We start from the raw sequence: 23,777 nt of genomic DNA, 5'->3' as shown, positions 1-23,777 counted from the left end.
AAAATAAAAAATGTAGAAAAATGCGTACTGCGTATAGTATAGATTGTTCAAAAATAATCAAATTTCACACACAAGTGTATAAACAATTCTTGTTTATTATTGTTCTTTTTCCAACGCCCCCATAAAAAAAAACAAATACACGAACACCAAGGAATGGGACAACAATGGCGAAAATTACAATACATCGTTCATTTTAATCAAAAATCAACAACACGACCAAATAAAACCATATCGCAAAACAATAAAACAAATGAACGCCATCTAGTACGCTATGGATTATTTTTAAACCATTAAAACACCCGATTGTATTTTAAAACAAAAACAAATACATAATTAAAATTAAATAAAAACAATATATAGGACAAACACATTTTTTAAAAATATATTTTAAAGTTTCCCTTTACCAACTATGGGTTTATCTGAACTGGAGCTATAGTTTAACGTGGGCTCCGAACCACGGTCCTCAGCATTAAACCTACCGACTGGCTAGTGACCAACTTTAGAAATCATACCAGAAGACATCCGGTCTTACCCAGCTTGGCGTGACTGGGATCATTTTCCTTGTCGGATTTTACACTCTTGCCTAGGAGAATCACAAAAATAAATTTACGACCATGCCCCAGCATAATTCGAACCTGCGACTATCGCAACCGTAGGAGGACCGTCCTATCGCCTTTACACAAACACATTTATAATCAAGTGACCCAAGAATAACGGAAGATAATGAAAATCGAAAAATAAAGGAAACAAAAAACAATATAATATTTTTTTTATTAAAATGGGCGAAAATTAAACCAGTATTAGTATAAAATAGTACGAGTATAAAATGCGATTAATACACAATAAAATACTGTTACTGATTGCGGTTTTTAATGTCAACAAATCCAAAATAAAACTGCTCTTATCTCGGTAGTATTACCAGAATAACTTCAATGCACAAACAATTTAATTCCTATTTTTAAAGCTTTATAAACCATAAATTATACTCAAGCAGATTGTGCCAAGATTTGTATAATATTATATTGGAAAAAGTTCGAGGCTTTTTTTTTAAGTAAAATATAGGCGTTTTCTCAAACTGTGGAAGTGAATGAATTTAAATCAAGTGTACTCCAATATCTTTGTTATTTCTGGTCGAAAATCTTTAGAAAGTGATTTTTACAAGCTTCTTGTGAAATCAACTTACTTTTATTTTCATTTTTTTAATTTAATTTTTTAATTTTATTTTTAATTTTCATTTTTTTAATTAATTCCAATATCTGATAATTAAATATGGTTTTCATCCATTTTTAGATTAGTTTCATATACCAGATCTAAAATTAATTAACAACATTGGACCTTTAACAAAAACACTACACAAATCAGAGGCAATTTGATAAAGTCATGTCTCTTTAGAAATATAATAATACCTATCTAATCATTTTAGTACTTATTCAGTGCATATTTAACAGAAAAGTAGCTAGAAATTACACATTCACAAACATTCTAGCCACTGTATTGTTTAATGAAAAGTTGATATTAGAGGGTCCAATAAAAAAGTTAAATTATCAATCCATGGGAAGTGCTCGCTGGAAAACGCCCACCTCGATCAATTTTTATTCGGTTTCATTTTATTGTCACGCAAACAAATATTGTTCAATGCTTCAAAGATATATGATTCTGTAGAGAGCTAAACGTGGAGATACCAAAACATGAATATAGCCATAGAGATCTATGAGGAATTCATTTCTCATTCAGCAAACATGTCTAAACCACTGTTGGAAGATGTTCCTTAACTTTATATTTATAATCGTATATATTCATAATTTATATAAATATTATGAGGTTACAAAACATATAGGAACATTATTGGGGGCCAATATATTTATTATATTGACAATAAAGAAGAAATTGCTTCAGTTATTTAAAACAATATATAATTATTATATCATCAGAGAAAACCAAAAAATGTGTGAATTCTAATGATGCCCTTGTTTATAACCTGTCACATACAAGAATTACTCGAGAGCCAAAAGAATTAAATCCAAGATGGAAACAAAAAATTCCAACACGTCATAAATACAAGAATAAACTGATATTGATACTATTTCAGCAAAGAGTTTAAATAATGCATACTAAAATGTTATCTCAGACAAATAAGCGGAATAATATTTACAACGTCCATAGTCCAAGTGACTTTTTCCTTCATCATTAATCTTAAGAACCAAAGTTTTGTGTAACCGAAAAATATCAATACTTTTGTAACGTTGGCATTTGTTTTCCAGTACTAATTACTTCGTTAACTATTTATTCTAAGTTACTTATTCACAACTTAATGTATTTGAGAGCATTCTATGCCTTTTGAACTGAGAAAATGAGCTTAATTTCATACTGCAACGACGGCAATTAATTTCTGGCCAAATAATACAAATCCCGACGACACTGAAGCCCGACGCATAATTATTTTATATTCTATTATCGGCTATGCAAGAAATTTTAAAAAAATATCAGTATTGTTTAAAATAAAATGAAAAAATATAATGTTTTAATATTTTTGGTACTCAAACAAAACAAAACCTTTAATAAAACCCGAAATAAATCAATAACATTCCATTATCCTATACTCTCGTGTATTGCATGTAATAACAATTACAGTTGAAATAAAATTGAAAAAATTTCCAGTCCCAACAAAAATGTTTATATATAAAAAATTAATGTAAATATCAGAATCGTAAAAGCTCCATCTTATATCAGGTAAACACAGTGCCTTATTACATATTAAAACAATTGAACTTGCACTTGTCTAATTAATAATCGATACAGCTATATTCCGGACAAAACCAACCCGGTCAGAAACTTATCTACAGGTAAAAAAACAACCTACCCTCATTCCCTAAAATAGCTTCCCAGGCCAACAAAGCTAACAAGAGGAAAAAACAAATCCACAATAATATCGATTAGAGTAACGTAATGGCCATCGAAAATGCCGATTGAAATTGATGGCCTTCCTAATATTTGATGAGGCGTTCGCTGGAATTATTGTCGTAAACCGTGGTTGCCCGGCAACGGGTCATTATCTTTCTAAATAGAAAAAAAGGGCTGCACGTATATAAAACATCCCTCCGCTGGCGAAAACAATTGAAAGCGACGTGCGTCGTTAAAACGCGATTGAGGTTAGAAAATCGTCGTATTTCGCCGGCGGAGGCCCTTTAGAGTGCAGGACTTCGCACGTCGAAACACGGCGAAAAGGGAAACATCGATATATTGGAAATTTCGCATGCAATCGTACCGGCAAAATTACATGGCCGGGTCGGATTCAACCGGAATCGACTTAAGATGTAGATAAGATGAATGAAAACTTACCAGTATGCAGGTTTTTTCGAGTCGGGTAAACACAAAATTACACGGAAAAATATAATGGCGGCATACACTTTGTTAAAATACACGATTCGTGTTTTCCTTGTTGATAAGATGCTAAATCCTCTTGGACATAGAGCACGCATGATCGACATCATATTTGTTTGAAAATCATCTAATAGTGGCGCCATCTTACAACCAAAGTGTAAAACTGTAATTTTTGTAAGAAATAATTTCTATTAAAAATTGACAGGCGACATTCCTAATAGATTAGTCCTTCAAATAGATATATATAAAAAAAACCTTAGTTAATTAGTTAATTGAGCCGAATTATTAGAAATAATAGCCAACTGTGTAGCGCCATCTAGACAACGAGTCGAGAAATATCAAAACAGTAAAATAAAAGAGGAACTCTTTAAATTGTCACTAATTCAACTCATTTAAAAATTATGGATAATTTTAACGTAGATATTAAAACTTTAGATATCGAAACGGCTGAAAAGATGTTGCCGGAATGGGAGCTAAAATATCAAAGAGGTATTTATTCTGGATAATATTTTAAATTTTTCACACAATATAAATTATTTTAAGATTCTACTGAAATTCAAAATTTGGAAATCATCCTGAAAGAAAAAAAGGAACAATTAGACTCCTTGGAAGTTAGAAAATTAAATCTACAAAACACATTGAAGATAAACAAGGAAATTATTGAGGTATTTTATTTGCTAAATTATGACAGAATAAAAACAGATACAGGACAAAATTTAGGTGCTGAATAATAGAGAAAAAGATGTGCTGCAGACTTTGCAAAAAGCCAATGTCACATACCCGATTTATAAAGCCAGAGCTGAACAGTATCAAAATGATTTGGAAAATAAAATTTTGCAACTTAAACAATCAGGCAAGGAACCAAGCAATATCGACTATAGTGCCACAATAAAGAAGCTCAAGGAAGAAAAACAAATGATTATGTTAAATATAGAGAAAAACACTCAGTATATAAACAATTTTATTAAAAAACATGGTTAGACAAAATATTAATATATATATATAATTTAGTTTGCAACATTCATAATTCCTTATTTTCTATGTTTGATTAGGTTATAATTTTTGGTTCTATGTTTGCTTCAGGAATATTATTAAGACTCATTAAATGTTCATTGATTTTAGACTCCAATTGTATTATTTCTTCTCTAAATTTTTTAACTTCATCCTCTAAAAACTTCTTTCTTTCTTGCATCTTTTGTTCTACGGTTCTACAATAAAATTTTCCAATGATGGATGTTTCTGAGTGAAAATTATGTTGTTGGTACTTACACACAAGGCTTGCTCTGTTCTTTTACATCCTTCAATTTGTTAAATTTTTCATCAACCTGGAACTCTTCGAATGACCTCCTAAACATTTTCTCAATCTCTTCTCCTTGAAGCCATTCAGCAACCATTGAATCTGGTAAATTTTTAAATGTAGATGATGACAATATTGTGTTCAAGCTAAAACGGTAACATTAGTGTCACATGATTCAAAATACTACAGAAATACGAATTTACATTTTGATATAATGATAGTTTGATATAATATCAAGTATGACCTAGAGCATCAGGCCGGGACAGGTGCAATATGAATTTCAGAACAACATATATGCACAAATCACAGCCTGAAAATCTATTTCTTCAGTACAGAAACACATAATCCAATAAAACCTGTTTACACACGTGTAACAATTCATCAACACAAATATGACAAGAACGAAAAACAATACCTCTTATTTTGATTAATTATATTAAGGCCATTGACCAATTGACATTTCTTTAAAAAATTACCTGCATTTTATAATATCTTCATTGGCAACTTGCAAGCTTTTTAAACACTTTTCCGTGGGCGACTCCGACATTTTATATAATGTAACGCTACTCTAAAATGTAGAAAAACTAAATCAATCCATCCTATAAGGTTAATAATTCAGAACGTACCTGTTCAGCAAAAATTCAAATGAAAACGGAAAAATGTCGTTATACTATCGTCACACAAAAACCGAAATGGAATCTGAAAAAAGCCGGTGTTTATTTACAGAATTCCGTATTATCGGCCACTATGATATTGAAATATCATATATTTTTGTTTAGAAGGAAATTAAAACTAATTATTAATTATTCCTAAATTATGACAATATTATCCGTAGCGTGCCCGTGAAGCTTGACTAGAAAACATTTTATTATATACAATTAATATTCAATAAGAACATCAAATTTTGTAATTCTATTGATAGATGACAGCACATTAGACATGAAAACAAATTTTTAAATTAAAATAAGAGACGATATAACTTTTATCATCCCTACAACTTAATATATTGTTACTGATAATATTGTTGGCTGTGTTCCTAGGAAATTTAATTAGAATTCAGTTTTAGTTTGAAATTTCAAATTTTGCAGACATCATTGATAGATGGCAGCACAGTCGATATATAAAATAAAGCAACCTTTTAAGTTTGTACACAGGAAATGATATTATTTACTGGTGTTAGTTTTAGTGCAACTATATTGGAACGGAAATATAGTAGATTTTTGTTAAATGTATTAATCGATATAAACCTAATCTTTTTAAGGTTTCTGTATAGATGTCACTACGGCGCCCGGGTAATTCTCCAAGAAAGTAATTTAGTTGGGTTATTCTACACGAATAATAAAAATATCTAATTAGAAACCGAAGTTTCCAAAGGATCTCAAACAAAAGTACGATGTTATATATAACTATATACATATATTTCACTAGGCTCGAGAACTTTACAATGTCAATAAATTTTCAAGCAAATACTGGTATGGTATTTGAACTCATTGGTCTTTGGCAAAGTTGGACTGAAAATGGGTAATTAATTTCTTGGCTTTTGCCAAAAGCGCTCCTTGAGAGAAATGGTCGCGCTGTCACGAGAAATACGGTATAATGTTTCTTTCTGGGCCTCGGCGGGAGTATGTAGAGAGCAATTAAAGCGTATTATTTGCATTTCAGGGCTCAACTTGACTAATTTTATAATTAAAGATCGCCTACTAAGTAATATTTAACTGGAATATGGCTGATTTATGAGAGATATTTTATAAAAACTTAATAAATGAGCATTTTTAATATAATTCATAAGAATTTATAAGTTAACAAGATATAATTTGAAAACATATCGGTACGAATCATTTATGATTCGGGATGGGACGGAATTAACAACACTACTTACGGCCTTGAAATAAAAGAGAAACTTTATTTACATCCCTGGTCGCTGATCTTTTATACTCGTACAGTTTCAAACAGTCTCAATACAAATTACAGCGCCCTCTACTAACTCTTCTTCTTCTTCTCTACACTGGTTCTTGTATCTATATAAATCATATATTTAATCCCCCATCCCAATTTAAATATACCTAACAACTTATGCTAATTAAGATTATAATCAAATAATACAAAAATACATTTAAATTGCCAGAACAAAACTATTACATTTTACACCAGAATTTGTACAACGCTTTCGCTTGGAATCTATAGGGACAGTAACCGGTTGTGAAGAAGGCGGTATCATCTGCATAAGATGCTGTGTGGGAAGGTTTGTGGGGTGGGAAATCAGCCATATAAAGGTTGAATAGGGCTGGGGCTAGTGGAGCACCTTGCGGGACTCCTGCGGAAATCTGTTTATGAGAGGATACTGAGTCACCGATCCTCACTTGAAAGGACCTACCGTCCAAGTATGAATCTATCAGGGATATTAGCTCATTCGGTAGACCAAAATGTTTCGCTATGCATATTAGACCCTGGTGGCATACTTTCGACCTTTTCTTAATGCCTGGTGGATCGTTGCTGCAACGCCGGCAGCTTGGTGAAGGCTTGAATGTTTGGCGCGGAAACCGAATTGTTCGTATGGGATTATATGGTATGCGTCTGTGAAATTGTTTAAATCGTGTAATATCGCTTTTTCGGCAAGTTTGGAAAGTGAACTAATCAGGCTGATGGGCCTGTAGTCAGATGGATTGGACTTGGCATCCTTTTTAGGAATGATAACGACAAGTGCATATTTCCAGTTCTTTGGAAAATGCTTTAACCTCAGGATGGAAATAACAATGTTAGCAAGTTCTGATAATTGCTTGCTAGTGAGGTTTTTCAGATGGCTTGCTGTTATACCATCTGGGCCTCGAGCTTTTTTAGAAAATATACGTTTTATGGAGAGCTGAAGGTCTCCGGGAGAGACTGTGCTCTTCAGAAGATGAACCGACTGGAAGTCTTTCCTCTTGAGAGAGGGGATAGCGTCATTTATGATGGATAATGTCTGTTGAGGTGGGCCTAGGGATGGATTGCATTTCCTTTGATTCTCGAATGAATTAGCAAGGAGCTCGGAGGAGGAGGTTTTTGCAGATTTGTAAAGGCGACATCCGTAGAGGAATCAGCCTTCAGAGCGGGGATTGCGTTCGAATTTTTCCCCATTACGCTTTTGGCGGTGCGCCAGAGGTCATTCGGGGTAGGGGGTTGGCTTAGATTTTGAAGAAATGATTCCCATTTCTTCTCGTTCCAGGCTCTAACCCCATCCCTGTCTGCTCCACGCGTTTGTTATCAGGATCCAGAATGGCGCGGGCTCTTCTCGCTAATCGGTTAGTGTACCTGATTTGTTCTTTTATTTCTCTAGGGAGGTTAAATTGAAAAGGTTCAGAGCTGCTCGTTATAGTAGCGGCTGTCTGCTGCTGATTGAATATCTAGAGTGAGTTTAGAGACTGCTCTTTCTAGATCGTCCGAAGAATTAGTCCATCTCGTCTGTTATACCGTCGATGCCCGCACCAGCCGTGTTTGGTCTGCTTGAGCTCTAAAGTGGATGATGTGCGTTAAAATCACCCCCAATGAATTTGGAGATGTTTCCTTAAAATAATGACTTAAATTCATCTGCAATGAATCGATCGTTTTTTCGATAGATTGGTGTATTCAAGACTTGAAAGAGACTGCATTTGTAGTTGGATGTGCTTGATGTTATTTTTAACGGCGATGGATGTGCTATCTGTGGCACCGCCGTAGCCTGTTGTTCTGTCGTTTCGATAAATCGAATAATTCGGAATCTTTGAATCGGATGGAGGGTTTTAGAAAGGTTCCCTGGAGAAGCAACATGTCGACATTGTGTGTCGACAGAGCGATGATAAGTTCCTCCTTCTTACCTCGGAGGGAAACTTTATTTTCATCGCTGGTCTTTTATACATATTTGAAGGGCCTCGATACGAATTACAGCGCCCTCATTTTCTCTTGTATCGACATCATATATTTAACAGTTTCGGCTAAAATTCCAAAACCACCTTAAATTTTTTATCGGGCGCCACCACTGTATACTATTATATTGTGTACCACTGTATAATTGTGTTCATTTAAGGGCAACAACGACAGCCACGGTGACAAGACGAAGACCGCCGATCCGACACGAGCACTAAACATTATCGCCAGGACCGACCGATAGACCATGTCGTAAGCCGTGTACCAGAAGATGTCGTCGCGGGACACTCGAGGGAAAGCCGAACCGACTAATAGTTGGATATTACGTTACCGAAATTGTCGATCGTTCGGTGTAAACGAGATCCGAAGCCGCAACCAGCCCGACTCTACCCTTATCGTTTATTTAACATCTTTTAAGCTACTCGTTAAGACGCCGCGGCTGTTTTGTCGCAGGAATTACGGCCTCGCCGCCCGTAAAGAATGTGCCATATTTAAGTAATGGTTTTTACGGCTTCGCCTTTAACTATTATTATATGCAGATTGTTCGGCTTTGATTTGAATAAATGCCGCCTCTGAGATTAAACGCTGTCAAACGACTATAACGACGTCTCATGGGGTTTTGATTAAAATGACGGAAAAAGTGTCTCTCGTCTAGAATAGATAGTGGATGTTTATAGTCTCTTCAAAATATCAGTGAACCTACGTCATTTCAATTAATGACGTTAAAGTGTCGCAATGTTGCCGCAGCAACTCTGAGTTTTAGTTCAGTTTGGCTTTGACATACAAGAAAATTCGAATCTAAATAAAATAATTGAACAAAAATGTTATCATATAGTTTATTTTAGCATTATAGTACATCTAATGCATATATTATTGAATAATTTTAACTACAATTATACTTATATAAACAGTTACGATTGTTTATAGTTTAGAGTTTTATTATATATACATTGGGCTCTTTTCTACACTGTCCATGAGGCAGAGTTCTAGGCACGTATGTTTATTGGTATCCCCTGGAGGTCCAATCCACCTAATTAACAATTGTATATCCAAGTAATGTATTTTACTTTCATTAGAGAACATATTTACTTGTTTTCGTTTAGTTCTTGTTTCCTTCGATGGTGTATTTCCTTGTCAAGTTATTTTGATATCACTGTATTTCTAGTTTCTTCTGTTACAACATCTGTACACCATTTTTGATAAAATTAATCACTGAATTCTTTCTGATGCATTTAAATCTATAAAACTGTTAATATTCATCCTCTGAACTTTGCCCAAATATATTTTACACCAACAATACAATTTTATAGAGTTATTCTTTGTTAATTATATACAAACTTTTAGTAGTCTTCATTCTCATCACCCTGTCTTAGTAATTGCCAACATTGCATCATAATCACATATCCCAAAAGTTTCATTTAGTCACTGCCACTTTCTGAGTCACTGTTGAAGTCAGTCACTAAACTTTTATTATTTGTCAATTTCTTTCAATGTGTGCCACATGTTTCTTCCCACATATCCAACCAGTTCTTGCTTGTACATCAGTTTCTATATATTGTAACAATTTCTTTCCAAAATTCTTTGCCGTTATCCTCAAAAAGGGAGGCAAAACTTTCGCTAAGTCGATTATTATATAAGTCAATAACACATGGACTGAAAAGTCCTCGGCCTAACAAACACACATACACACCTTGCATTTACCACTTTTTCAGTTAGTACCAACCTTCAAAAGAAAGCTGTTAAAATTTCGTGATATTATACCTATAAATTTGTGAATTATTGTGCCAAGAGTGTCATTAATTTTGTTATTTTGAAAACAATGGATCAAAAACAATGTCGTGTTTTAATCTTGCAATACAACTTGATGGAAAAAATACTATTCAAGCGAAGCAATGACACCAAAATTATCATAAGGACTACGCTCCATCATGAACAACAATAAACCGTTGGTTTGCTGATTTCAAACGTGCTCGTAGGGACACTGATATTGCAGAATGCAGCGGAGTGGACGTCCTAATGAGGTGGTAACACCAGAAAACTATCAAATCGTTTAGAATTATCGAAAAGTGATGGATCTCGGTTTTTGTTACATATCTTTGAAACCGTCAGTTTAAAAGCAATTTAACATGGATTTTAGTTTCTTTCATTCCAAAATACTTATATTTTGAGAGTTTTATCTTTATCCAAGATAATAAAAAATATTGCAATTCTTCCATGCAAATGGTCGGAAAATTTGCAATTTTATGCCATTTTCAATGATTTTGTTCCAATTTCGATTAAAACAATCTCAGGTCAATATAAGTTACTGGGTTTATAAATAATTTTACGCTGAATCGAACGGTGGTATAGTAAATTGCGTACAGTGTTTAGTTTCTAAGATATAAAAAGGAAACTTTCAAAAAACTGATGGATCTCGGTTTTTGTTACATATCTTTGAAACAGTCTGTTTATAAACAATTTAACATGAATTTTCGTTTCTTTCACTCCAAAATACTTATATAAATGATTATATTAATACTTATATTATTACTTATATTCTTTATAAACCTGGTAATTTATATTAATCTGATCAATCAAAGATATGTAAGAAAAACCGAGATCCATCTGTTTTTTATCATATATCTTTGAAACTAAACATTGTGCACAATTTATTATATCACCATTCGATTCAGCGTAAAATTCTTTATAAACCTGGTAATTTATATTAACCTGAGATTACTTGATCAGAAATGGGAACAAAAATATTGAAAATGGCAAAAAATCGCAAAATTTCCGACCATTTGCATGGAAAATCTGCGATATTTTTTAATATCTCGGATAAAGATAAAACTTTCAAAATATATGTATTTTGGGGTGAGAAAAACGAAAATCCATGTGAAATTGCTTTAGAACTGACCGTTTCAAAGATATGTAAGAAAAACCGAGATCCATCTGTTTTTTATCATATATCTTAGAAACTAAACATTGTGCACAATTTACTATATCACTATTCGATTCAGCGTAAAATTCTTTATAAACCTGGTAATTTATATTAACCTGAAATGACTTGATCAGAAATGGGAACAAAAACATTGAAAATGGCAAAAAATCGCAAAATTTCCGACCATTTGCATGGAAAATCTGCGAAATTTTTTTATATCTCGGATTAAGATAAAACTCTCAGAATATATGTATTTTGGGGTGAAAGAAATGAAAATCCATGTTAAATTGCTTTAGAACAGACCGTTTCAAAGATATGTAAGAAAAACCGAGATCCATCTGTCTTTTATCATATATCTTAGAAAATAAACATTGTGCACAATTTATTATATAACCATTCGATTCAGCGTAAAATTCTTTATAAACCTGGTAATTTATATTAACCTGAGATTACTTGATCAGAAATGGGAACAAAAACATTGAAAATGGCAAAAAATCGCAAAATTTCCGACCATTTGCATGGAAAATCTGCGATATTTTTTAATATCTCGGATAAAGATAAAACTTTCAAAATATATGTATTTTGGGGTGAGAAAAACGAAAATCCATGTGAAGTTGCTTTAGAACTGACCGTTTCAAAGATATGTAAGAAAAACCGAGATCCATCTGTTTTTAATCATATATCTTTGAAACTAGACATTGTGCACATTTTATTAAATCAGCATTCGATTCAGCGTAAAATTCTTTATAAACCTGGTAATTTATATTAACCTGAAATGACTTGATCAGAAATGGGAACAAAAACATTGAAAATGGCAAAAAATCGCAAAATTTCCGACCATTCGCATGGAAAATCTGCGAAATTTTTTTATATCTCGGATTAAGATAAAACTCTCAGAATATATGTATTTTGGGGTGAAAGAAATGAAAATCCATGTTAAATTGCTTTAGAACAGACCGTTTCAAAGATATGTAAGAAAAACCGAGATCCATCTGTCTTTTATCAAATATCTTAGAAAATAAACATTGTGCACAATTTATTATATCACCATTCGATTCAGCGTAAAATTCTTTATAAACCTGGTAATTTATATTAACCTGAGATTACTTGATCAGAAATGGGAGCAAAAACATTGAAAATGGCAAAAAATCGCAAAATTTCGGACCATTTGCATGGAAAATCTGCGAAATTTTTTTATATCCCGGATTAAGACAAAACTTTCAGAATACATGTATTTTGGGGTGAGAAAAACGAAAATCCATGTGAAATTGCTTAAGAACTGGCCGTTTCAAAGATATGAAAGAAAAACCGAGATCCATCGGTTTTTTTTATCATATATCTTAGAAACTAAGCATTGTGCACAATTTGTTATATCACCATTCGATTCAACGTAAAATTCTTTATAAACCTGGTAATTTATATTAACCTGAGATTAACTTGATCAGAAATGGGAACAATAACATTGAAAATGGCAAAAAATCGCAAAATTTCCGACCATTTGCATGGAAAATCTGCGAAATTTTTTTATATCCCGGATTAAGACAAAACTCTCAGAATATATGTATTTTGGGGTGAAAGAAATGAAAATCCATGTTAAATTACTTTAGAATTGGCCGTTTCAAAGATATGAAAGAAAAACCGAGATCCATCGGTTTTTTTATCATATATCTTTGAATCTAAACATTGTGCACAATTTATTATATGACCATTAGATTCAGCGTAAAATTTTTTATAAACCTGGTAATTTATATTAACCTGAGATTACTTGATCAGGAATGGGAACAAAAACATTGGAAATGGCAAAAAATCGCAAAATTTCCGACCATTTGCATGGAAAATCTGCGAAATTTTTTAATATCTCGGATTAAGACAAAACTTTCAGAATACATGTATTTTGGGGTGAGAAAAACGAAAATCCATGTGAAATTGCTTTAGAACTGGCCGTTTCAAAGATATGAAAGAAAAACCGAGATCCATCGGTTTTTTTATCATATATCTTTGAAACTAAGCATTGTGCACAATTTGTTATATCACCATTCGATTCAGCGTAAAATTCTTTATAAACCTGCTAATTTATATTAACCTGAGATTACTTGATCAGAAATGGGAGCAAAAACATTGAAAATGGCATGGAAAATCTGCGAAATTTTTTTATATCCCGGATTAAGACAAAACTCTCAGAATACATGTATTTTGGGGTGAGAAAAACGAAAATCCATGTGAAATTGCTTTAGAACTGGCCGTTTCAAAGATATGAAAGAAAAACAGAGATCCATCGGTTTTTTAATCATATATCTTAGAAACTAAGAATTGTGCACAATTTGTTATATCACCATTCGATTCAGCGTAAAATTCTTTATAAACCTGGTAATTTATATTAACCTGAGATTACTTGATCAGAAATGGGAACAAAAACATTGAAAATGGCAAAAAATCGCAAAATTTCCGACCATTTGCATGGAAAATCTGCGAAATTTTTTTATATCCCGGATTAAGACAAAACTCTCAGAATATATGTATTTTGGGGTGAAAGAAATGAAAATCCATGTGAAATTGCTTTAGAACTGGCCGTTTCAAAGATATGAAAGAAAAACCGAGATCCATCGGTTTTTTATCATATATCTTTGAAACTAAACATTGTGCACAATTTGTTATATCACCATTCGATTTAGCGTAAAATTCTTTATAAACCTGGTAATTGATATTAACCTGAGATTACTTGATCAGAAATGGGAGCAAAAACATTGAAAATGGCATGGAAAATCTGCGAAATTTTTTTATATCCCGGATTAAGACAAAACTCTCAGAATACATGTATTTTGGGGTGAGAAAAACGAAAATCCATGTGAAATTGCTTTAGAACTGGCCGTTTCAAAGATATGAAAGAAAAACAGAGATCCATCGGTTTTTTAATCATATATCTTAGAAACTAAGAATTGTGCACAATTTGTTATATCACCATTCGATTCAGCGTAAAATTCTTTATAAACCCAGTAATTTATATTAACCTGAGATTACTTGATCAGAAATGGGAACAAAAATATTGAAAATGTTAAAAAATCGCAAAATTTCCGACCATATGCATGGAAAATCTGCGAAATTTTTTAATATCTCGGATTAAGACAAAACTTTCAGAATACATGTATTTTGGGGTGAGAAAAACGAAAATCCATGTGAAATTGCTTTAGAACTGGCCGTTTCAAAGATATGAAAGAAAAACCGAGATCCATCGGTTTTTTTATCATATATCTTAGAAACTAAGCATTGTGCACTATTTGTTATATCACCATTCGATTCAGCGTAAAATTCTTTATAAACCTGGTAATTTATATTAACCTGAGGTTAACTTGAACAGAAATGGGAACAAAAACATTGAAAATGGCAAAAAATCGCAAAATTTCCGACCATTTGCATGGAAAATCTGCGAAATTTTTTTATAACCCGGATTAAGACAAAACTCTCATAATATATGTATTTTGGGGTGAAAGAAATGAAAATCCATGTTAAATTACTTTAGAACAGGCCGTTTCAAAGATATGAAAGAAAAACCGAGATCCATCGGTTTTTTTATCATATATCTTAGAAACTAAGCATTGTGCACAATTTGTTATATCACCACTCGATTCAACGTAAAATTCTTTATAAACCTGTTAATTTATATTAACCTGAGATTAACTTGATCAGAAATGGGAGCAAAAACATTGAAAATGGCATGGAAAATCTGCGAAATTTTTTTATATCCCGGATTAAGACAAAACTCTCAGAATACATGTATTTTGGGGTGAGAAAAACGAAAATCCATGTGAAATTGCTTTAGAACTGGCCGTTTCAAAGATATGAAAGAAAAACAGAGATCCATCGGTTTTTTAATCATATATCTTAGAAACTAAGAATTGTGCACAATTTGTTATATCACCATTCGATTCAGCGTAAAATTCTTTATAAACCTGGTAATTTATATTAACCTGAGATTACTTGATCAGAAATGGGAACAAAAACATTGAAAATGGCAAAAAATCGCAAAATTTCCGACCATTTGCATGGAAAATCTGCGAAATTTTTTAATATCTCGGATTAAGACAAAACTTTCAGAATACATGTATTTTGGGGTGAGAAAAACGAAAATCCATGTGAAATTGCTTTAGAACTGGCCGTTTCAAAGATATGAAAGAAAAACCGAGATCCATCGGTTTTTTTATCATATATCTTAGAAACTAAGCATTGTGCACTATTTGTTATATCACCATTCGATTCAGCGTAAAATTCTTTATAAACCTGGTAATTTGTATTAACCTGAGGTTAACTTGAACAGAAATGGGAACAAAAACATTGAAAATGGCAAAAAATCGCAAAATTTCCGACCATTTGCATGGAAAATCTGCGAAATTTTTTTATAACCCGGATTAAGACAAAACTCTCATAATATATGTATTTTGGGGTGAAAGAAATGAAAATCCATGTTAAATTACTTTAGAACAGGCCGTTTCAAAGATATGAAAGAAAAATCGAGATCCATCGGTTTTTTATCATATATCTTAGAAACTAAACATTGTGCACAATTTGTTATATCACCATTCGATTCAACGTAAAATTCTTTATAAACCTGTTAATTTATATTAACCTGAGATTAACTTGATCAGAAATGGGAACAAAAACATTGAAAATGGCAAAAAATCGCAAAATTTCCGACCATTTGAATGGAAAATCTGCGAAATTTTTTTATATCCCGGATTAAGACAAAACTCTCAGAATATATGTATTTTGGGGTGAAAGAAATGAAAATCCATGTTAAATTACTTTAGAACTGGCCGTTTCAAAGATATGAAAGAAAAACCGAGATCCATCGGTTTTTTTATCATATATCTTAGAAACTAAACATTGTGCACAATTTATTATATCACCATTCGATTCAGCGTAAAATTCTTTATAAACCTGGTAATTTATATTAACCTGAGATTACTTGATCAGAAATGGGAACAAAAACATTGAAAATGGCAAAAAATCGCAAAATTTCCGACCATTTGCATGGAAAATCTGCGAAATTTTTTTATATCCCGGATTAAGACAAAACTCTCAGAATATATGTATTTTGGGGTGAAAGAAATGAAAATCCATGTTAAATTACTTTAGAACTGGCCGTTTCAAAGATATGAAAGAAAAACCGAGATCCATCGGTTTTTTTATCATATATCTTAGAAACTAAGCATTGTGCACAATTTGTTATATCACCATTCGATTCAGCGTAAAATTCTTTATAAACCTGGTAATTTATATTAACCTGAGATTACTTGATCAGAAATGGGAACAAAAACATTGAAAATGGCAAAAAATCGCAAAATTTCCGACCATTTGCATGGAAAATCTGCGAAATTTTTTAATATCTCGGATTAAGACAAAACTTTCGGAATACATGTATTTTGGGGTGAGAAAAACGAAAATCCATGTGAAATTGCTTTAGAACTGGCCGTTTCAAAGATATGAAAGAAAAACCGAGATCCATCGGTTTTTTTATCATATATCTTAGAAACTAAGCATTGTGCACTATTTGTTATATCACCATTCGATTCAGCGTAAAATTCTTTATAAACCTGGTAATTTATATTAACCTGAGGTTAACTTGAACAGAAATGGGAACAAAAACATTGAAAATGGCAAAAAATCGCAAAATTTCCGACCATTTGCATGGAAAATCTGCGAAATTTTTTTATAACCCGGATTAAGACAAAACTCTCATAATATATGTATTTTGGGGTGAAAGAAATGAAAATCCATGTTAAATTACTTTAGAACAGGCCGTTTCAAAGATATGAAAGAAAAACCGAGATCCATCGGTTTTTTTATCATATATCTTAGAAACTAAACATTGTGCACAATTTATTATATCACCATTCGATTCAGCGTAAAATTCTTTATAAACCTGGTAATTTATATTAACCTGAGATTAACTTGATCAGAAATGGGAACAAAAACATTGAAAATGGCATGGAAAATCTGCGAAATTTTTTTATATCCCGGATTAAGACAAAACTCTCAGAATATATGTATTTTGGGGTGAAAGAAATGAAAATCCATGTTAAATTACTTTAGAACTGGCCGTTTCAAAGATATGAAAGAAAAACCGAGATCCATCGGTTTTTTTATCATATATCTTTGAAACTAAACATTGTGCACAATTTGTTATATCACCATTCGATTCAGCGTAAAATTCTTTATAAACCTGGTAATTTATATTAACCTCAGATTACTTGATCAGAAATGGGAACAAAAATATTGAAAATGGCAAAAAATCGCAAAATTTCCGACCATTTGCATGGAAAATCTGCGAAATTTTTTGATATCTCGGATTAAGACAAAACTTTCAGAATACATGTATTTTGGGGTGAGAAAAACGAAAATCCATGTGAAATTGCTTTAGAACTGGCCGTTTCAAAGATATGAAAGGAAAACCGAGATCCATCGGTTATTTTATCATATATCTTAGAAACTAAGCATTGTGGACAATTTGTTATATCACCATTCGATTCAGCGTAAAATTCTTTATAAACCTGGTAGTTTATATTAACCTGAGATTACTTGATCAGAAATGGGAACAAAAACATTGAAAATGGCAAAAAATCGCAAAATTTCCGACCATTTGCATGGAAAATCTGCAAAAATTTTTAATATCTCGGATTAAGACAAAACTCTCAGAATATATGTATTTTGGGGTGAAAGAAATGAAAATCCATGTTAAATTACTTTAGAACTGGCCGTTTCAAAGATATGAAAGAAAAACCGAGATCCATCGATTTTTTTATCATATATCTTAGAAACTAAACATTGTGCACAATTTATTATATCACCATTCGATTCAGCGTAAAATTCTTTATAAACCTGGTAATTTATATTAACCTGAGATTACTTGATAAGATATGGGAGCAAAAACATTGAAAATGGCAAAAAATCGCAAAATTTCCGACCATATGCATGGAAAATCTGCGAAATTTTTTAATATCTCGGATTAAGACAAAACTCTCAGAATATATGTATTTTGGGGTGAAAGAAATGAAAATCCATGTTAAATTACTTTAGAACTGGCCGTTTCAAAGATATGAAAAAAAAAAGATCCATCGGATTTTTTATCATATATCTTAGAAACTAAGCATTGTGCACAATTTGTTATATCACCATTCGATTCAGCGTAAAATTCTTTATAAACCTGGTAATTTATATTAACCTGAGATTACTTGATCAGAAATGGGAACAAAAACATTGAAAATGGCAAAAAATCGCAAAATTTCCGACCATTTGCATGGAAAATCTGCGAAATTTTTTTATATCCCGGATTAAGACAAAACTCTCAGAATATATGTATTTTGGGGTGAAAGAAATGAAAATCCATGTTAAATTACTTTAGAACTGGCCGTTTCAAAGATATGAAAGATAAACCGAGATCCATCGGTTATTTTATCATATATCTTAGAAACTAAGAATTGTGCACAATTTGTTATATCACCATTCGATTCAGCGTAAAATTCTTTATAAACCTGGTAGTTTATATTAACCTGAGATTACTTGATCAGAAATGGGAACAAAAACATTGAAAATGGCAAAAAATCGCAAAATTTCCGACCATTTGCATGGAAAATCTGCAAAAATTTTTTATATCCCGGATTAAGACAAAACTCTCAGAATATATGTATTTTGGGGTGAAAGAAATGAAAATCCATGTTAAATTACTTTAGAACTGGCCGTTTCAAAGATATGAAAGAAAAACCGAGATCCATCGGATTTTTTATCATATATCTTTGAATCTAAACATTGTGTACAATTTATTATATCACCATTCGATTCAGCGTAAAATTCTTTATAAACCCAGTAATTTATATTAACCTGAGATTACTTGATCAGAAATGGGAACAAAAATATTGAAAATGGCAAAAAATCGCAAAATTTCCGACCATTTGCATGGAAAATCTGCGAAATTTTTTTATATCCCGGATTAAGACAAAACTCTGAGAGTATATGTATTTTGGGGTGAAAGAAATGAAAATCCATGTTAAATTACTTTAGAACTGGCCGTTTCAAAGATATGAAAGAAAAACCGAGATCCATCGGATTTTTTATCATATATCTTTGAATCTAAACATTGTGCACAATTTATTATATCACCATTCGATTCAGCGTAAAATTCTTTATAAGCCTGGTAATTTATATTAACCTGAAATTACTTGATCAGAAATGGGAACAAAAACATTGAAAATGGCAAAAAATCGCAAAATTTCCGACCATTTGCATGGAAAATCTGCAAAAATTTTTTATATCCCGGATTAAGACAAAACTCTCAGAATATATGTATTTTGGGGTGAAAGAAATGAAATTGCTTTAGAACTGGCCGTTTCAAAGATATGAAAGAAAAACCGAGATCCATGTTAAATTGTGCACAATTTGTTATATCACCATTCGATTCAGCGTAAAATTCTTTATAAACCTGGTAATTTATATTAACCTGAGATTAACTTGATCAGAAATGGGAACAAAAACATTGAAAATGGCAAAAAATCGCAAAATTTCCGAGCATTTGCATGGAAAATCTGCGAAATTTTTTTATATCCCGGATTAAGACAAAGCTCTCAGAATATATGTATTTTGGGGTGAAAGAAATGAAAATACATGTTAAATTATTTTAGAACTGGCCGTTTCAAAGATATGAGAGAAAAACCGAGATCCATCGGTTTTTTTATCATATATCTTAGAAACTAAGCATTTTGCACAATTTGTTATATCACCATTGGATTCAGCGTAAAATTCTTTATAAACCTGGTAATTGATATTAACCTGAGATTACTTGATCAGAAATGGGAACAAAAACATTGAAAATGGCAAAAAATCGCAAAATTTCCGACCATTTGCATGGAAAATCTGCGAAATTTTTTAATATATCGGATTAAGACAAAACTTTCAGAATACATGTATTTTGGGGTGAGAAAAACGAAAATCCATGTGAAATTGCTTTAGAACTGGCCGTTTCAAAGATATGAAAGAAAAACCGAGATCCATCGTTTTTTTTATCATATATCTTAGAAACTAAGCATTGTGCACAATTTGTTATATCACCATTCGATTCAGCGTAAAATTCTTTATAAACCTGGTAATTTATATTAACCTGAGATTAACTTGATCAGAAATGGGAACAAAAACATTGAAAATGGCAAAAAATCGCAAAATTTCCGACCATTTGCATGGAAAATCTGCGAAATTTTTTTATATCCCGGATTAAGACAAAGCTCTCAGAATATATGTATTTTGGGGTGAAAGAAATGAAAATACATGTTAAATTATTTTAGAACTGGCCGTTTCAAAGATATGAGAGAAAAACCGAGATCCATCGGTTTTTTTATCATATATCTTAGAAACTAAACATTGTGCACAATTTATTATATCACCATTCGATTCAGCGTAAAATTCTTTATAAACCTGGTAATTTATATTAACCTGAGATTACTTGATCAGAAATGGGAACAAAAACATTGAAAATGGCAAAAAATCGCAAAATTTCCGACCATTTGCATGGAAAATCTGCGAAATTTTTTTATATCCCGGATTAAGACAAAGCTCTCAGAATATATGTATTTTGGGGTGAAAGAAATGAAAATCCATGTTAAATTGTGCACAATTTGTTATATCACCATTCGATTCAGCGTAAAATTCTTTATAAACCGGGTAATTTATATTAACCTGAGATTACTTGATCAGAAATGGGAACAAAAACATTGAAAATGGCAAAAAATCGCAAAATTTCCGACCATTTGCATGGAAAATCTGCGAAATTTTTTAATATCTCGGATTAAGACAAAACTCTCAGAATATATGTATTTTGGGGTGAAAGAAATGAAAATACATGTTAAATTGAGAACTGGCCGTTTCAAAGATATGAGAGAAAAACCGAGATCCATCGGTTTTTTTATCATATATCTTAGAAACTAAGCATTTTGCACAATTTGTTATATCACCATTCGATTCAGCGTAAAATTCTTTATAAACCTGGTAATTTATATTAACCTGAGATTAACTTGATCAGAAATGGGAACAAAAACATTGAAAATGGCAAAAAATCGCAAAATTTCCGAGCATTTGCATGGAAAATCTGCGAAATTTTTTTATATCCCGGATTAAGACAAAGCTCTCAGAATATATGTATTTTGGGGTGAAAGAAATGAAAATACATGTTAAATTATTTGAGAACTGGCCGTTTCAAAGATATGAGAGAAAAACCGAGATCCATCGGTTTTTTTATCATATATCTTAGAAACTAAGCATTTTGCACAATTTGTTATATCACCATTCGATTCAGCGTAAAATTCTTTATAAACCTGGTAATTTATATTAACCTGAGATTACTTGATCAGAAATGGGAACAAAAATATTGAAAATGGCAAAAAATCGCAAAATTTCCGACCATTTGCATGGAAAATCTGCGAAATTTTTTAATATCTCGGATTAAGACAAAACTCTCAGAATATATGTATTTTGGGGTGAAAGAAATGAAAATCCATGTTAAATTACTTTAGAACTGGCCGTTTCAAAGATATGAAAGAATAACCGAGATCCATCGGTTTTTTTTATCATATATCTTTGAAACTAAACATTGTGCACAACTTGTTATATCACCATTCGATTCAGCGTAAAATTCTTTATAAACCTGGTAATTTATATTAACCTGAAATTACTTGATCAGAAATGGGAACAAAAATATTGAAAATGGCATAAAATCGCAAAATTTCCGACCATTTGCATGGAAAATCTGCGAAATTTTTTAATATCTCGGATTAAGACAAAACTCTCAGAATATATGTATTTTGGGGTGAAAGAAATGAAAATCCATGTTAAATTACTTTAGAACTGGCCGTTTCAAAGACATGAAAAAAAAAAGATCCATCGGATTTTTTATCATATATATTAGAAACTAAGCATTGTGCACAAATTGTTATATCACCATTCGATTCAGCGTAAAATTCTTTATAAACCTGATAGTTTATATTAACCTGAGATTACTTGATCAGAAATGGGAACAAAAACATTGAAAATGGCAAAAAATCGCAAAATTTCCGACCATTTGCATGGAAAATCTGCGAAATTTTTTAATATCTCGGATTAAGACAAAACTCTCAGAATATATGTATTTTGGGGTGAAAGAAATGAAAATCCATGTTAAATTACTTTAGAACTGGCCGTTTCAAAGATATGAAAGAAAAACCGAGATCCATCGGTTTTTTTTATCATATATCTTAGAAACTAAACATTGTGCACAATTTATTATATCACCATTCGATTCAGCGTAAAATTCTTTATAAACCTGGTAATTTATATTAACCTGAGATTACTTGATAAGATATGGGAGCAAAAACATTGAAAATGGCAAAAAATCGCAAAATTTCCGACCATATGCATGGAAAATCTGCGAAATTTTTTAATATCTCGGATTAAGACAAAACTCTCAGAATATATGTATTTTGGGGTGAAAGAAATGAAAATTCATGTTAAATTACTTTAGAACTGGCCGTTTCAAAGATATGAAAGAAAAACCGAGATCCATCGGTTTTTTTATCATATATCTTTGAAACTAAACATTGTGCACAATTTATTATATCACCATTCGATTCAGCGTAACATTCTTTATAGACCTGGTAATTTATATTAACCTGAGATTACTTGATAAGATATGGGAGCAAAAACATTGAAAATGGCAAAAAATCGCAAAATTTCCGACCATATGCATGGAAAATCTGCGAAATTTTTTAATATCTCGGATTAAGACAAAACTCTCAGAATATATGTATTTTGGGGTGAAAGAAATGAAAATTCATGTTAAATTACTTTAGAACTGGCCGTTTCAAAGATATGAAAGAAAAACCGAGATCCATCGGTTTTTTTTATCATATATCTTAGAAACAAAACATTGTGCACAATTTATTATATCACCATTCGATTCAGCGTAAAATTCTTTATAAACCTGGTAATTTATATTAACCTGAGATTACTTGATAAGATATGGGAGCAAAAACATTGAAAATGGCAAAAAATCGCAAAATTTCCGACCATATGCATGGAAAATCTGCGAAATTTTTTAATATCTCGGATTAAGACAAAACTCTCAGAATATATGTATTTTGGGGTGAAAGAAATGAAAATTCATGTTAAATTACTTTAGAACTGGCCGTTTCAAAGATATGAATGAAAAACCGAGATCCATCGGTTTTTTTATCATATATCTTTGAAACTAAGCATTGTGGACAATTTGTTATATCACCATTCGATTCA

At 31.8% G+C, this 23,777-nt stretch overlaps 3 protein-coding genes across 6 annotated transcripts in view; 1 reads left to right on the top strand and 2 right to left on the bottom strand.

The window, feature by feature from the left end:
- HnRNP-K (Heterogeneous nuclear ribonucleoprotein K) overlaps positions 1 to 3,465 on the bottom strand; it is a 287,517-nt gene extending 284,052 nt beyond the window's left edge. For all 4 annotated transcript variants that reach the window (XM_076401602.1, XM_076401605.1, XM_076401607.1 and 1 more), the window contains exon 1: positions 3,340 to 3,465. The gene's annotated coding sequence lies outside the window, so the exon portion shown is untranslated. The remainder of the gene's footprint in view (positions 1 to 3,339) is intronic.
- A 216-nt stretch (positions 3,466 to 3,681) lies between these two features.
- Positions 3,682 to 4,502, top strand: LOC143194865 (uncharacterized). The gene is made up of 3 exons (XM_076401620.1): positions 3,682 to 3,870; positions 3,925 to 4,046; positions 4,102 to 4,502. Exons 1-3 carry the CDS (start codon positions 3,783 to 3,785, stop codon positions 4,360 to 4,362), a joined length of 471 nt encoding a protein of 156 aa, XP_076257735.1. The 5' UTR covers positions 3,682 to 3,782; the 3' UTR covers positions 4,363 to 4,502.
- LOC143194866 (uncharacterized) lies at positions 4,326 to 5,445 on the bottom strand. The gene is made up of 4 exons (XM_076401621.1): positions 5,305 to 5,445; positions 5,155 to 5,246; positions 4,651 to 4,824; positions 4,326 to 4,589 (listed from the first exon to the last, which is right to left on the bottom strand). Exons 2-4 carry the CDS (start codon positions 5,223 to 5,225, stop codon positions 4,430 to 4,432), a joined length of 405 nt encoding a protein of 134 aa, XP_076257736.1. The 5' UTR covers positions 5,226 to 5,246; positions 5,305 to 5,445; the 3' UTR covers positions 4,326 to 4,429.
- Positions 5,446 to 23,777: the final 18,332 nt, after the last annotated feature.

This window comes from Rhynchophorus ferrugineus, unplaced genomic scaffold, assembly GCF_030347505.1.
Source record: "Rhynchophorus ferrugineus isolate W39M unplaced genomic scaffold, kcgeb_rfMv2 rfM4, whole genome shotgun sequence".
NCBI classification, from domain to species: Eukaryota; Metazoa; Arthropoda; class Insecta; order Coleoptera; family Curculionidae; genus Rhynchophorus; species Rhynchophorus ferrugineus.
Note: the sequence above shows the minus strand (reverse complement) of the source record. Positions and strands in the feature narration are given on the sequence as shown.